This window comes from Cyanistes caeruleus, chromosome 1, assembly GCF_971803275.1.
Source record: "Cyanistes caeruleus chromosome 1, bCyaCae1.hap1.1, whole genome shotgun sequence".
Lineage (NCBI taxonomy): Eukaryota > Metazoa > Chordata > Aves > Passeriformes > Paridae > Cyanistes > Cyanistes caeruleus.
In genome coordinates this window covers 106,817,675-106,831,117 of record NC_141701.1, presented here as the reverse complement: position 1 = coordinate 106,831,117, position 13,443 = coordinate 106,817,675, and the positions used below count along the sequence as shown (strand labels likewise).

The window sequence follows — 13,443 nt, the reverse complement described above, 5'->3', positions numbered from 1 at the left end:
ACTTATTTAGTCATCCCTCTAGACAAAACGTTTATCTAGATTTTGGTCTGCAGCATGGCTAGAATGTACGCTACCCAGATGTGTTTTCCTAACTTTGATGCAATAGGAAAAAGGAAACATAAATACCCTTTTGAATACAACTTGCTATGGCAAATAATAGTTGAAACTAAATTAAAACTATTAGATTTGACTGAACTAGGGCATGAACTTCAGCTCTATTACATCTGGGGAGCAAGAAAAGTGTTTAATTTAAACTTTTTTAAAACTTTTTTTAAGGAAAATCTTCTCTTATCAGAAAGTCTTTCTCATCCAAAATCAGTAAGAGCATTTGTTACTAATTTAGTGGGGGGTGTTTGCATGTGGTTATATATTAGTGTTGAAAAGCGAGCTCTTTCCTGTTCTACATAATTGAGTGTATATGCAGTAGAATAATCCTTAAACTTCTGCTCAGACAATGAGGAGATTTTTCTAGATTTAAACCAGAGAATGTTACAAGGTTTATTATCCCATTTCAGACACTGAATTGCACCTGGTGCTTACTATCTCTACCTTATGCTCCCCTTCTTCTAGCAGCTGCACTGGGAATCTCAATCTTAGCAGGACTTAAAAAAAGCTGCACATCTTGTCCCATCTCCTCCATAAACTCAACTGGTTGTTAGAAAAAGAAGTTGAGGAATCAGATGTTTGCATGGAAGGTTGTTATCTAAATGCATTAAGGCTTGTGCATTTGATGGTAGGCTATTTGTCAAAATTTTCCTTCATGGATAAAATGGCTTTCTTCTAGGAAGTAATGTATGAACTGTGAATTTTTTTGAGTGTGACTCCAAAAACTTTTTAAAGGTGAGAGATTCTTTCCCTTAACTCCAGGTGGCCTGCACTGTCTTGCTTTTCTAACAGCATGCTAGGGTAATAGATAGTGAGGCTAGGTCAAAAACTGGCAAGTTTGCCACACAGATCTTTTCTTCCATAGAGAATTGGTGCTAAACATACTGGGAGGTGTTTCATTATACTGATTAATAGTGCTTCCATATCTTCATTTTAAGTAGAAAGCAACAATGAGAGGTATGAGTGGAGCTAGTAATTGTCCTGTTTGCAAGTAGGTAAAAAGTTCTATTTCCAAAGACATTAGCGAAGGAATTTTGCTATTACTGCCAGTTGTGAATTTCTTTCTGTGACATTCATCAAAGACTAAGACACTAAAAGGGCATCATTAAATACTGTATTTTGAAATGAAGATCAGAAAGCCATATAGCTTCAGCTATGTTAAAAGTGCAGCAGGAGAATGACATAGAATGTTATGATTAATAGTAAAGTCTCACTCCTGTGACTATGTATGTGCATATGTAATGGCACACTTACTTTTTTTGAACCTGTAACCTATGGTGAGACATGCTTACTTCATTAGAATAATCTTCGGATAAAATGATTTTTAAATTTTAAAATAATAACTTGCTTGTTTTGTGTCTCATCTTTCTTTAAACATAAAATGAAACAGTTTTTGGGATGAATGTTTTAGTATTTTGGTGGGTGGTGGGGTTTTTAAAAAATTATTTATTTTATTTCAATTTTATTTTTATTTTATTTTTATTTCCGCCTGAGTTCTAAATCTTATATATAACTGGCAGTATGCACTGCCTGAGTTTATTGTGTGACTAAGGCAGGTGTGCATGTAAAGAAAACTATACCTGGCTGTGTACCTATAGGCTTTGTGCTTGTGAATTAGCGGGGTATTTCAGGCAGGAATTTTGTTAATTCTTCACTTTGAGAGAAGAGAGTTGGAAGGTGCAGGTGTGCAGAAGAATGAGTATCATTGGCCATTATCTGCAGCACAACTAATTTGGTGACCTAAAAATATATGTTCTTTTCATCAACACCTGACAATTTGCTGTTGAACACACTGTACTTCAGATGTTTTTTGTTTTTTTGTTTGTTTTCCTTCTGTAGATCAAGGATTTCAGGCAGGGATATGATAAACTCTTTGCTGCTTCATTATTAGGTTAAGACTGCCTGCTGTGTGGCTTGGCAGTAGGATATTTTTGGTCTTTCAGTACTTGTCTTGACCCCACAAAATGAAACTACATCACTGAAAATAATCATATCTGGATGGCAGTACCTGTTGACTTAGAATTTTAATGTCATATGAAGTAGGATGCAGTTTGTAAAGGTTTTTTTGCTGGGTATTGTTGTAAAGCAAGCCTCCATGTGGTCTATGCTGTACTTCATCTGTGGAGAAACACAAGAGTTTTCTTTGTCTGAAATTTATTGTTGTAGCACCTCAAATGAACAATGAATTTTTACTTTCTTAAATGATGCTTTTTAAACTTTTTTTTTTTTTGCTAGTAAATCTAGTAAGACTGGAACTTCTCTCTCTTTGCTTAATTTTCTTCAGTATTTATAAACTGTGTTTTTTGACTGAGTTTTACAAAACCTGGATTTCATCATGATGTTCCTATATTTTGAAATGGTTATGTCTCCCTCAGTAAAAAAAAAAAAAAAAGAATAGAAACACTATGTAAAACTTGTAATTCAAAGACAAAGTATTCAAGCAAGCAATTCATGCATGGTGACCTTTGCACTTTGACTTGGGAAGCTTGTTTTATTTCCAAATGTATTGTCACATGTTCTCAAGATTTTACTAATAACAGAGAAAGTCTATAAGTCTCAAAATAGAAAAGAAATTTTAATGAAATTGGTGTTATAGTTAAATCTGAGCTTCTGATTAGCCTGCCATCCATTTTCTTTGATTTCTATGTTTGGAATTTGTATCTAGAATGTGTAGTTTTAATTTATTCATTATTAGTCTTACTCTTAGACACTGTATTAGCCACCATAATGTTTTTTAATAACTTAAAATTACATACTAACTTTTCCTGAATGGGGATTTCTGGAAATTTCTTCAGGTAATTCAGTATAAAGTAGAAATGCCAAAATTGCAAGTGGGATTGGCAATGCCTTGGAATTCAGGTTAGAACTTCACTATCTTCAACTTGCATATTTGTTTAATGTTGATACTTTTATTGTTAAAGGTGTCAGAATAGAATTTGGTGGAATAGCTTTGTGTTCATTTTTACAGAGGGGAAAATATCTATATTATGTATTACTTGGATTTGTTTTTATTACTCTTTTCAGGATGTGTTTGTCAACATGTTTTTATTTTTCATTATTACAGTAAGATATAGATATGAGACGAAGCTGTTCTAGGACATATTTTACAGTGTACTTTCTGGGAAGCAATAATTTGTGGATTTATTCTAAATTTTTAAAACTACTCTCATAACATGATATCTAGCATTTTGAAAATGCTTTTTCCCCCCACTAGATGTATATGACTGATGACAGTGAGAGTAGAGGTCTTTGATAGGATGAAATTCTGCCTTTACTGAGTGGATGCAGTGCTCCCACTGGAGTTAATGAATCCTTAATTTAACCCATAGAGCTTCACTGTACATTAATTTTTGCAGAAGTGCGATCTAATGTGTTTTGATTTCTTGGCCATCCATAATTTAATTGCACCAATAGGCAATTAAAGATTTTTGGGTTGAGTCTCCTGTTTTTTTTAACTGTTTGTCTAGGTCCAAAGCTTATTTAAACATATAAAGCATGCAACTTCAACTGTTTAAATTTTTTTCCTTTACTGTAAAGATTTTTTTTTTGATCGTCATTACATAATGCCATGTATTTGGTGATACAGACCAAACTCTCCACCTCCCTGTCTCCATTTAGCTCATGTTTGGCTGTATTTTATATACATTGCTGCCAATTCAACCACAGCTTCACAGTGAAACTCTGTCTTCAACATTCATTGACTATTACGGATTCTGGGACATATCTGTGTGCTATTTAGCACATCCCTTTGCCTAAATAGAACTTCTGTTTTGAAGGGTTAAGTAAAGGATTCATTGTAACTCACTGTGTTCTTGGGTTTTATGTAATTTGTAACAGATGTTACTTGGATAAGCTACTAATTTTATAACTCCACTTTCAAATTTGGATTTTATAATGTAAAACTTATTTTTAAATTTATTGCAAAGTACCTTATATATTTTCAAACATGTTTGTAGCTTTCTTTCAGGAAATTTCCTCCCCCCCCTCTTGGTGTTTAATAGTTTTACCGAATAAGAGTTGGTTACTTTTACTCACTGTTCTAATTTCTCACATGCAAAGCTGCTTGCGATATTTACCTGTGGTTAGGCCGTTGAGAGGAGGTGTCAAGTACTTAAATAATCATTTTTGTATTTTTACTATTGACCATATTAATTTATCTGGTATCTCAAAAACAATAAACCCTTAAAAAAACCCCAATGAAACCCTAACCCAGCGAAACACAAAAAGCCAATAACATATGAAAGAGAGAGAAATAGAGATAAGCATATTAATCAAGTTAAAATAATCTTAACTGTAGTCCTTACTGCAGACAGGACCACCAGAGACAAATGGAATTCCTTATTTCTGTTCCCATGGGTTTACACCAGGAAGCTCAGTTCAGGATGGGCAGCAGTATAAAGCACTGAGATCAGTTTAAATAAGCAGTAAACTGGCAACAGCAATGCGAACAGACAGGTTTTTGCCACTACATTAGTATTGCTAAGACAGAAAAAATCTTGAAATTGATTTAAGCACATGAAGAGCTGCATGTTTAGAATCAAAGGAATATGAATTTGCTTACTTCAATTAGAATGTACTAATTTAAGGTAGAGCTAACCAGGTGGTCTTCATGCTTGGATTTTACTGGAAAGGTTGTTTATATACTTAGTACAGGCAAAGTAGAAAATTCCTATGGAATAGGATGACATTGATCTATCAGGGTTTTAATTTGGATTTAAATATATTAGTAATCACAATTTTGGATAATGTGCTCAGGTGCCTGGGGTTCTAAACCCACTAAATGTTTTGCAGTAATTTTCAAGAAAAGTCTATCCAGACTCTAATGGCGTAGATAAAAACGGGGGGAGAGAGACTGCTGAAGAAAAAGCCCATTTTTTTATTGAGTATTCTAAAAAGGAAAAATTAAAAAGGTGGAGTTTTTTTTTCCTTTTGAACTGAATATTCATATTACTGTGCTGCTTTGTCACTAGTTCTTAAAATGAAGGAATCAAAATAAATGATGCAGCGTTATTCTCTGTGGCAATAATCTACTCCCACTTTTTGTTTTGTGGTGGTAAGACACAGCTTTGATACTTGCAAAGTTTCAGAAGAGTATTCTGAATTTAAACAGACACTTAAATATACATTTGGTTCTTGTAAAGTGTTTGAGTGGACTGTTATCAAAATGTGCAACCTTTGTTATGCTTGTGGACTGTATTGCTTTCTGGCAAAATCCAATTTAGAAAGGTGCAGTAGAGCTGTTCGTGATGATTCTGTCATGGAAGCAACAGAAGAACACAAGACCACACAGCTTCCCTGACAGCCCTCAGTATTTTGTTAATCTAACTCTTCTTGTTTCCAGAGGCACAGATTGCTGTAGTAATTACTCGTGGTAATTCCATGTTCATCAAGTGTGGCAGTAGATTTTCAGGAGGTAGCTGTGTGCATGCGGATAAAGCATGGATAGTCATGCTGCCATGTCTTTTGTCTCTGCTGTCTTCTCTCATCAAGGCCATGTTGAGCTTCACTTGAAAGTCGAGTATTTGGCGTCTAGTGAATTGATGCTTTGTTGTCATCATGGTGGTCCTGTGCCACGATATAAAAAGCTGCAGTCATGGTTAGCCCAAGTCGAGACATTCTCATAAGGGTCGGATAATTGTGGCTTGGGGTACTTAATCCCAACGTGCGCTCTCACATCGCCACTGCTGCGCTGTGGGAACGCCTCGGTGTTTAGAAGTGCTCCCTTGTGAGAGGGACATGGTTATTCTTCCTGGTGACTGAGGGTTCGATAAAGATCGCTCTCTGACATGGATATCTCTGCCTACATTCCATAAAGCTTTAGTCACCTGTCAAAAGCTCTGTGCACAATGGCTGTTGAGTGAGATGGTCTGCACAGGGAATCAGGCTGCTAATCATTATTTCTCGATCTTGGAAACCACTTTGAGACTTGTTTAAAAAAACAAAGACTCAAACTGAAGACAAACTTGAGCTTGTTTAAAAAAACAGAAAGTTTACTCCTAGAGTAAGGGAATTAAGAATTTAATATATTAAGGTAAAGAAAGGGGCTTGTAAGAAAAAACACGTTTGACTTTGAATGCTTACAAATCGTATGTGAATTAAGATATGTGAAGGAGACTTCTTAAAATGACACCAAAAAATAGTGTTAGATCTTGTTTGAGGTAGGGCAACCGAACTGTTTTTCCCTTCTCTAAAAAGAAAAGAGTGAGACTAGTAGTAAATGTCCTGTGTCAATAGCAATAAGGAAGCCATAATTAGCATTTCTCAGGTTTCCATTTTTTCCTGCTTTATATTCATTAACATCCTGCTTTATGAAGATCTAATTCTGCTTAAAAATAGTTGTAAAGGTTTGGTTTAATTAACTTCCTTGCAAAAAATTATTCTGTAAAAACAATTGCCAGAAGAGACCTGTGAGTTTCAGCATCCCTGTGTTCATTTCAGAATAATTAAATTTCTGATGTTATCTTTCATATTTTAATGAACTTTTCATACAAGAGTTGCTCATAAGTGTTATGGATGACATAAAGATATTCTCTATTTCTTAAATGCCAAAATTCTGTTTCTTCAAACTTCATTTGTGCTAAAAATAAAGTTACTCCAAAATTCCAGAAGGTGAGCTCAGTGAATTAGAACTAGATGTCAGTAAGAATAGTTGGCTAATTTTTTACCAGTGGTGAATAGCTGTTTTTTCCCTTCTTCTGTTTAAACAACACAAAAAAAGAAAACCAAATTATCTGTCACTTTTCCTGTTCTCCATTTTAGGATATGGGATAAAATCTGGCAGAGTTTTCAGTCCCAGTGGTGTTAGGGACTCCAAGAAAGTATGCTACCAATACAAAGGAAGCTCCCTGGAACTTCGCACTCATTTCTTGCCCTTTACTTTTTCAAAGTTTTCTTCAACTTCCTATCCAGCTAAGAAGAAAGTGTTTTGTCTTCTTGGAATTGTACTTGTATTTTTTTATATTATTAGAATAAACCTGGGAGAGTCATTATTATGGTCATTATTGCCTCAAGAAACTTGTCTGCATGTACAAGAGTGGGCTATGTTGCAAGCCTTTTTCAAGAGGCATTACTAATTTTGAAGTTATTGCTGGGAGTTAATGCCCTAAAAATATCTGACATTACCACTAATGATGGAGAATTCTAACTGGTTTTAAAAATTGCATCACTATCAGTTTACAATTTTCAAATGCTTGACATCTCACAAGTTCTACTTAGCAACGAAATAAGCGTGGAGAGACATCTTTCTGCTTAAATACTTAAAGTTGAAAACACTGAGAAATGTTCTATGCTTGGAAATTATTGAAGTCAAATCCTTGTAATAATGTTGAAGGGGTTTGAAGCTCTCAAGAGCATAAAAAAAAAAATCTGGATTTCAGAGCTACCATTGTAACTGTGAATATGAAATTCAGTATTCTGATTCAGTATGAATCAGAAGTTTCATCTTAAACATGATTTTTGTTTAGAGAGTAATTTTTTTTTTTACAATATGCTTTCATAATAACTTAAGTGGCCTTTATTTTTCATGTATTGGAACAGAGTAGGAGTCTGTTCAGAAAACTGTTAAAAATAATATAAATTAAAAGCAAGTTTTGATCAGTTATAAAAATATATGTTCAATATTGTACTTCCACACTCTTCCAGTACCTCTTAAATATTTCTTGCATCAGATACTTTCTTTTCTTTCATAAATTTTCGAAAGTTTGAAAAACTGATTTTTAGTTTTCTTTGTTTGAAAGCTTTGTGACATTAAAGAAGGAGAAAGAAAAATGTGAAGTCGGCAGTGATAGGTCTTATGCAATATCAATGGATTTTTTGCTTAATATTTTCCAGTCGGTCTGCAATCTTTATATGTAAGCTACATTTGAGACTGTCAGTTGCAATGTATTTTCCTACCTATCCTGTGAAAAAGTGAGACAGGGAGAGGTTTCTTTTTTTATAATATTTTATACCTATTTAGAAAGATGGTAAAATAGATATTAAACAGACTCAACAGGTACTCTGAGAACTGAAAACAAAATTGGCAAATTATGGAGAAAATCATGACCAAGTCTGAAGAGACTAGGATCTCAGATTGCAAAGGGTACAGAACCTTTATCTTCCTCAAATATTACAAAATATAAATGAGATGTTCAGGTGAAAATAAAATTATTAAAAATGTGAATGTCAGGTTGTTAAAACTTAGTAATTCCTAAGTTCTGCAAGTGTTTGAATGAAAAGCTACAGAACACTTCTAAAATTTTTAGCTCGTGTCCTGGGAGATTTTTAGAGTAATTTTACTTCATGTGAAAATATTTCCCTTTTTTTCCCCCCTCCTATCAAGTATTTACTATGTAAACAATATATTTTAAAGAAATCATTGGTCTTGAGGCTTTTTAAAAATTACTGCATCTGTGCAAGCTTACATTATAGTGTGGTAATTCATATTGTGTCCTGGATATTCCAGGATCTCAGAAAGCTATATTGGGTCGCTTCCTCTGTTAACAAAATTAGTAGTACTTAGAAGCAGTTTTTTTTCCTCTCCTTGATTTTTCTGCAAGTGTCAAGTAGAACTTTTATATATGCAGCTATCTAAAGATTTAATTGCTGTGTTTCCGTGACCTGCAATGCTTAAAGACTCCACTTCTCCTTTAAAAACTTAGATCTACCACTTTTATAACATTTGTCTTATTAGTATTACCCAGTAATACTGTGCATGAGAACCGTAGAATTTTGTGCCAAAGACAAAATTTTAATAGTTGTTCTTCTTAAGGGTTTTTATGAAACTGCTTTCAAAATAGGTTATGGACTTGGTACATCAGGCATTGTTTGGGAGCTCTGGGATATTTGTTTTACACCTAGAGCCTGCGAAAAGGTGAGCATCTCCTTTGTTTATGCTTATAAAATGGGAAGAAATCTTATCCTAAAATGATGGCTCCATAAGGTAAAAGGCTACAACAGTTCTCTTTATGCTGTTTGTGTTTCTGAAGCACGTAGTAGAGTGTCAGTTGAAATATAGAGGGTGTTAGAAATCACCTCGGAATTTATAAATGACTCTAGAAAGTAGCCTTTACTGTGTAAGTTGGGTTCAGGTAGCTGTCACACAGGGGTAACTCTATTTGCCTGGATCTTCAGCAAAATTAATATCATCTGAGCATTAGCCATAATAGGGTATAGGTAGCTTGCCAGGAATTCTGAATTTGTACTATCCCAATCAGTGATGACATAGGAAGCATACCAGTGAATGAGCACACCTCATCAGCATGTTGAATTCATCTTCATTCATTGTTCTTTCCAAATTTTCAGTTGTATATTGGACAGGAAAAGAGATTAGGTATTTGAAGGCCTCTGTTAGACTGAGGAAGATTTTACTTGTTTTTGCTGCTTGTCTCAGAAGGATGAAGCTGTGATGTATACTGCATGCAATTACTGGTTACATGGGTCAGAGACAGATGATGTACCTTGCTACATAGTGTGGTGCTTATGAGGTGGCTTTGTCACCTGTAACTCTTGGAAAGTGACTGTAATATGGAACTTCACCCTGTGTAGAACATGAGGTGTGGGAAGCATCAAGGCTTTGGTCAGAGCAAACTGAATGCCAACACAAATGCATCAGGTGACATGTCAGTGATATCATTACTATTCTCTGAACTAAGTATGTTATGCTGGTTTTCACTGCTTGGGATTAATTTCTTGGTTCTCCTTCACTTGGTTAGTTGGGGTTTTTTTGTTTGTTTATTTTGTTATTTGGCTCAAATTTACGTAGTGTTTGGACTCATGGGTGTCCTGTGGGTTCTCTGCTTTATTTGGAAAGATTACATTTTAAAATCTAAAACAAAAGCTATCAACACATTTTGTTTTAAATGTTTCATATTTATAGTCCCCTAAAATGCTGTTTTCTTTATCTTCCCAGTCACATGGGAGCTTGGAGGGAACACACATACATCTCTAATGCCAGCATTGCAGATTAAAAATAGTTCTTCTCCACAAAATGCTAACAGCTGGTTGGCTCTCTTTCCCTGCTGAAGATGCATCATATAGTATTTTCATTTTCCTGCTGTTGCCAAAATGTTAATGGATCAGGCTCTGCAAGTTTTACTTCGTAAATTCTGTTGTAATACTAATTACACTTTAACTGCATTTCTGTGAGGCTTTTCACGACTCCAGTCAAGCACCTATTACTCTGTCTTGCAGATAAATAAACAGAAAGTGGTTGAGAGAGGTGCTTTGTGCTGATTTTAAAAAAATCAGATAATCAAAACTTCTGTAAACCAAGTGTTATTTAGGTAGCATGGAGATGTAATGGCACTCCTGAGAACAGGTCTTCTAAATTGTGGTGCCTTGGGATGAACCCCTAACCTGTATACCTTTCTTTTACTTGAAGTACTCCAGTGCAAATACTGTGGAGAGTCTCTTGTCATAGTGACATTATAGCAATTGGCTATTGAAATCACTGTCATCTTCTCTTTTCACTAGTGGTAGGAAAATGTCTAAACATTCTGTTTCAAGAATGAAGATGCTAACAGCAATATTTTTCAAAAGATCAATTTTTTTTAAATGCTGTGAGTGGACAATATTACATACAATGACAAGTTGTTTCTGAACCAAGTAGAGTATCACATAACAGCTTTTCTGTTTTTCCCCATCTTGAAATACTCAGCAAAACTCTTACCATATTAGAAGAAGTGAATCTGTTACTTTTATTTTATTTTGAAAATTCTTTTGTAAAGTCTGGCACTTAAAGTGATATTGCCTTCATATACGTGATCCATAATGTTTACATTTTGGCATAAAAGATGAAGAAGCTACAACAAAATGTGGGGAGACATGAGAGTTAATAAAATAACAGATGGCAGCTGTGCTCCAATGGAAATAATTATATGCTGCCTTTTTAATAGCGTAAAATCTTTGTGTTGTTTTTAATTAATACAGTAGGCTTACTGGTCATATGGAGATTAGTGTGTGATATAAACCTGAAAATTAGTTTGTTTTCACATATTATGTGATATGATAGGGATTAATTTCAGGAATGCCTTAAAAATATGTTGTAAACAAAATCCTTTCTGCACTGATTGTACTAGATAGATTAATCCTGTTGCCATATGGATTTGAAATTGCCTTGGGTATGTAAAAGGAAAAGCTAGATAAATGATAACTCATTTAATACTCTGTGGTTTGTGTTTATGGAAAACAGAATTCCTCAGGATCTTCTAAAGGAAAACAAGAGTGTGCCAAAGGTAATTTCTGTGTTGAGTGTTCACGGATGGTAAAATTATATTTAACAGATGTTTGTAATTTTTGCAGGTAATAGCTCTAGCAGATGCAGCAGAAGAAAATCAAGCCAACATGTTCCAAGCATTTGCAAAGTTGAAAAGTGCCACCCATCTGGTGATTATGCTGATTAGTTTGTGGCAGAAGCTCAGCACTGATCAAGTTGCTATTTTGGAAGCTACGTTTTTGCCATTAGCAGAAGATACACAAGAGCTGGTAAGAATCTGTAAGAGGTGCTTGAAAAATACTCATTCACAGAGCTTTAAGCCCTTAAATTCCCATATTTCTTCCTGTACTTTGCTGAAGACTGTCCTTTGGAGTAATTTAAGTAGCCTTGTTAAGTAGGTGTTTGATGCAAGCTACACTGATTTCACAGGAAAGTGGAAAAGGAGGAGTAGATTACAGAATGTTTCAATAGAGGATATGGGTGGTGCCAGTTAAATTCTGCTTAACCTTTTCTTACTAAGCCAAGTAGGAGTGTCTCACATAAATGTAGCTGATTTTTACCTTCTGTCCTGTGGTTAGGACAAACAGAATAATACCCCCAGGTTTTGAAGACTGTAATATAAATGCTCTATAACATAGGTGTCCACATTCCAATAGAAATATAAAAAGTAAACACAGAAAATAGTACATACATTTAAGACTATTAATCATTTGCCATACTTTGTCCTTAGTGTATTTGCAGTGGTTTATATAATGAATGAAAGTTATTTAGACAAAATACTGTGAATAGACAATTTCCTTGTATTCCAAACCATGCTCTATATAGTTCTGCATTCTGTAGATGTCTTGCTAATTCTGTTTTGATTTAATGAGTGTGACCAGGTGAGATTGTGTATAAAATCTGGAAAATGGTCTGTGAAGAAAAATAATACTGTTTTATATCTACACCTAAGGTCCACAGCTAAACATTGCTTTAGTTGAATTAAAGAATGCTCTCAACTTAATTAAGATTTGATCCTGGTTAGTTTCAGGAATTATCTTCAGTACACATTAATTTTAATTTTCATGATCTGCACAGGGTTTTTACAATGTACAATGAATCCAAATTTTGGTGCATACTCAGAATAGTTAGAATGGTTTGTGGTCTTTTAGAAAGCTTGTGCTAGCTTCCAAGTGAATCTAGGATCTTCTGCCATTTCCACCTGGGGGGCAAAAAGTGTTTTGGCATTTTACATGATATTGAGTCATGGCAGGCAAAGCAAAACAGTTTTGTTGAGATTTGTTTTGGATTTAGTCCTCATTTAAACTTGGAAAATCAAGCTTCACGACTGAGGAACGTGCATTCCCACAAACTGAATTCAAAGAAAGTTCCTATGAATCTCCTAAAAGCCCAAACAAATGTTTTTTACGTGACAACTTTTTATTTTGCTGTCAGAAATTGGGTTGCTTTGTCGCAAGTTTTGCTAAAATATGGTACAATTTGTTGTGTCCTGTAATGTAGGCTATTACTTCAGTCTGTATCTTGGTGTGGATTTAACATGGTGGTTAACAATTATCTATGTTCAAGCTGTAAGACTTCACGTAAGTGTTGTAAGGATGTATATCCTGCAGAGCAGTCAGGATGAAAAATGTAAACTAACAATAACTGGAGGTGGAAATAGAAGCAAAACCTTTACAAAATACTGAATTACATGCCATATTGAAGTTGTTATGGTACCACAGAAATCTGAATGTAATTTAAGAAGCTTAGGCAGGGAATGGGGAAATCTTCTGACATACCAATGATATTTACAGACAGAAGCTCATAGCTGGTGTTCAGGTTTCCTTGTAAGCAGTGAAGTAGAACACTAGTGAAAGAAAATACTTTGAAGAATTTTTATTTACTCTTCAAACAATTCTGGACAATGGTTTGTTGTATTTTTATTTGGAGGGAATGTGTTAGAAGGCAGTTTGGATGCAGCCTACATTTCCAGAACATTTTGTGCCTTGTGAGCATTAAACTATGGAAGTGTTTTCTTAAAAAAAGGGAAGTGTTTGGAATACACTGTTAACATAAAAAGAAATGCCTCTTTTACCATAACATCAACATTATTCTCATGCATGCCATTTCATTTAGAGCAGATTGTGTCTTGTTTTCCAGACCTG

The 13,443-nt window shown here is 34.6% G+C and overlaps 1 protein-coding gene across 23 annotated transcripts in view; it reads left to right on the top strand.

Moving 5' to 3' along the window:
• The window catches only part of BBS9 (Bardet-Biedl syndrome 9), a 291,318-nt gene that overhangs the window by 112,631 nt on the left and 165,244 nt on the right, over positions 1–13,443 (top strand). For all 23 annotated transcript variants that reach the window (XM_086847613.1, XM_086847607.1, XM_086847656.1 and 20 more), the window contains one exon: positions 11,386–11,568. In XM_086847613.1, the coding sequence (XP_086703739.1) occupies positions 11,386–11,568 (183 nt within the window). The remainder of the gene's footprint in view (positions 1–11,385; positions 11,569–13,443) is intronic.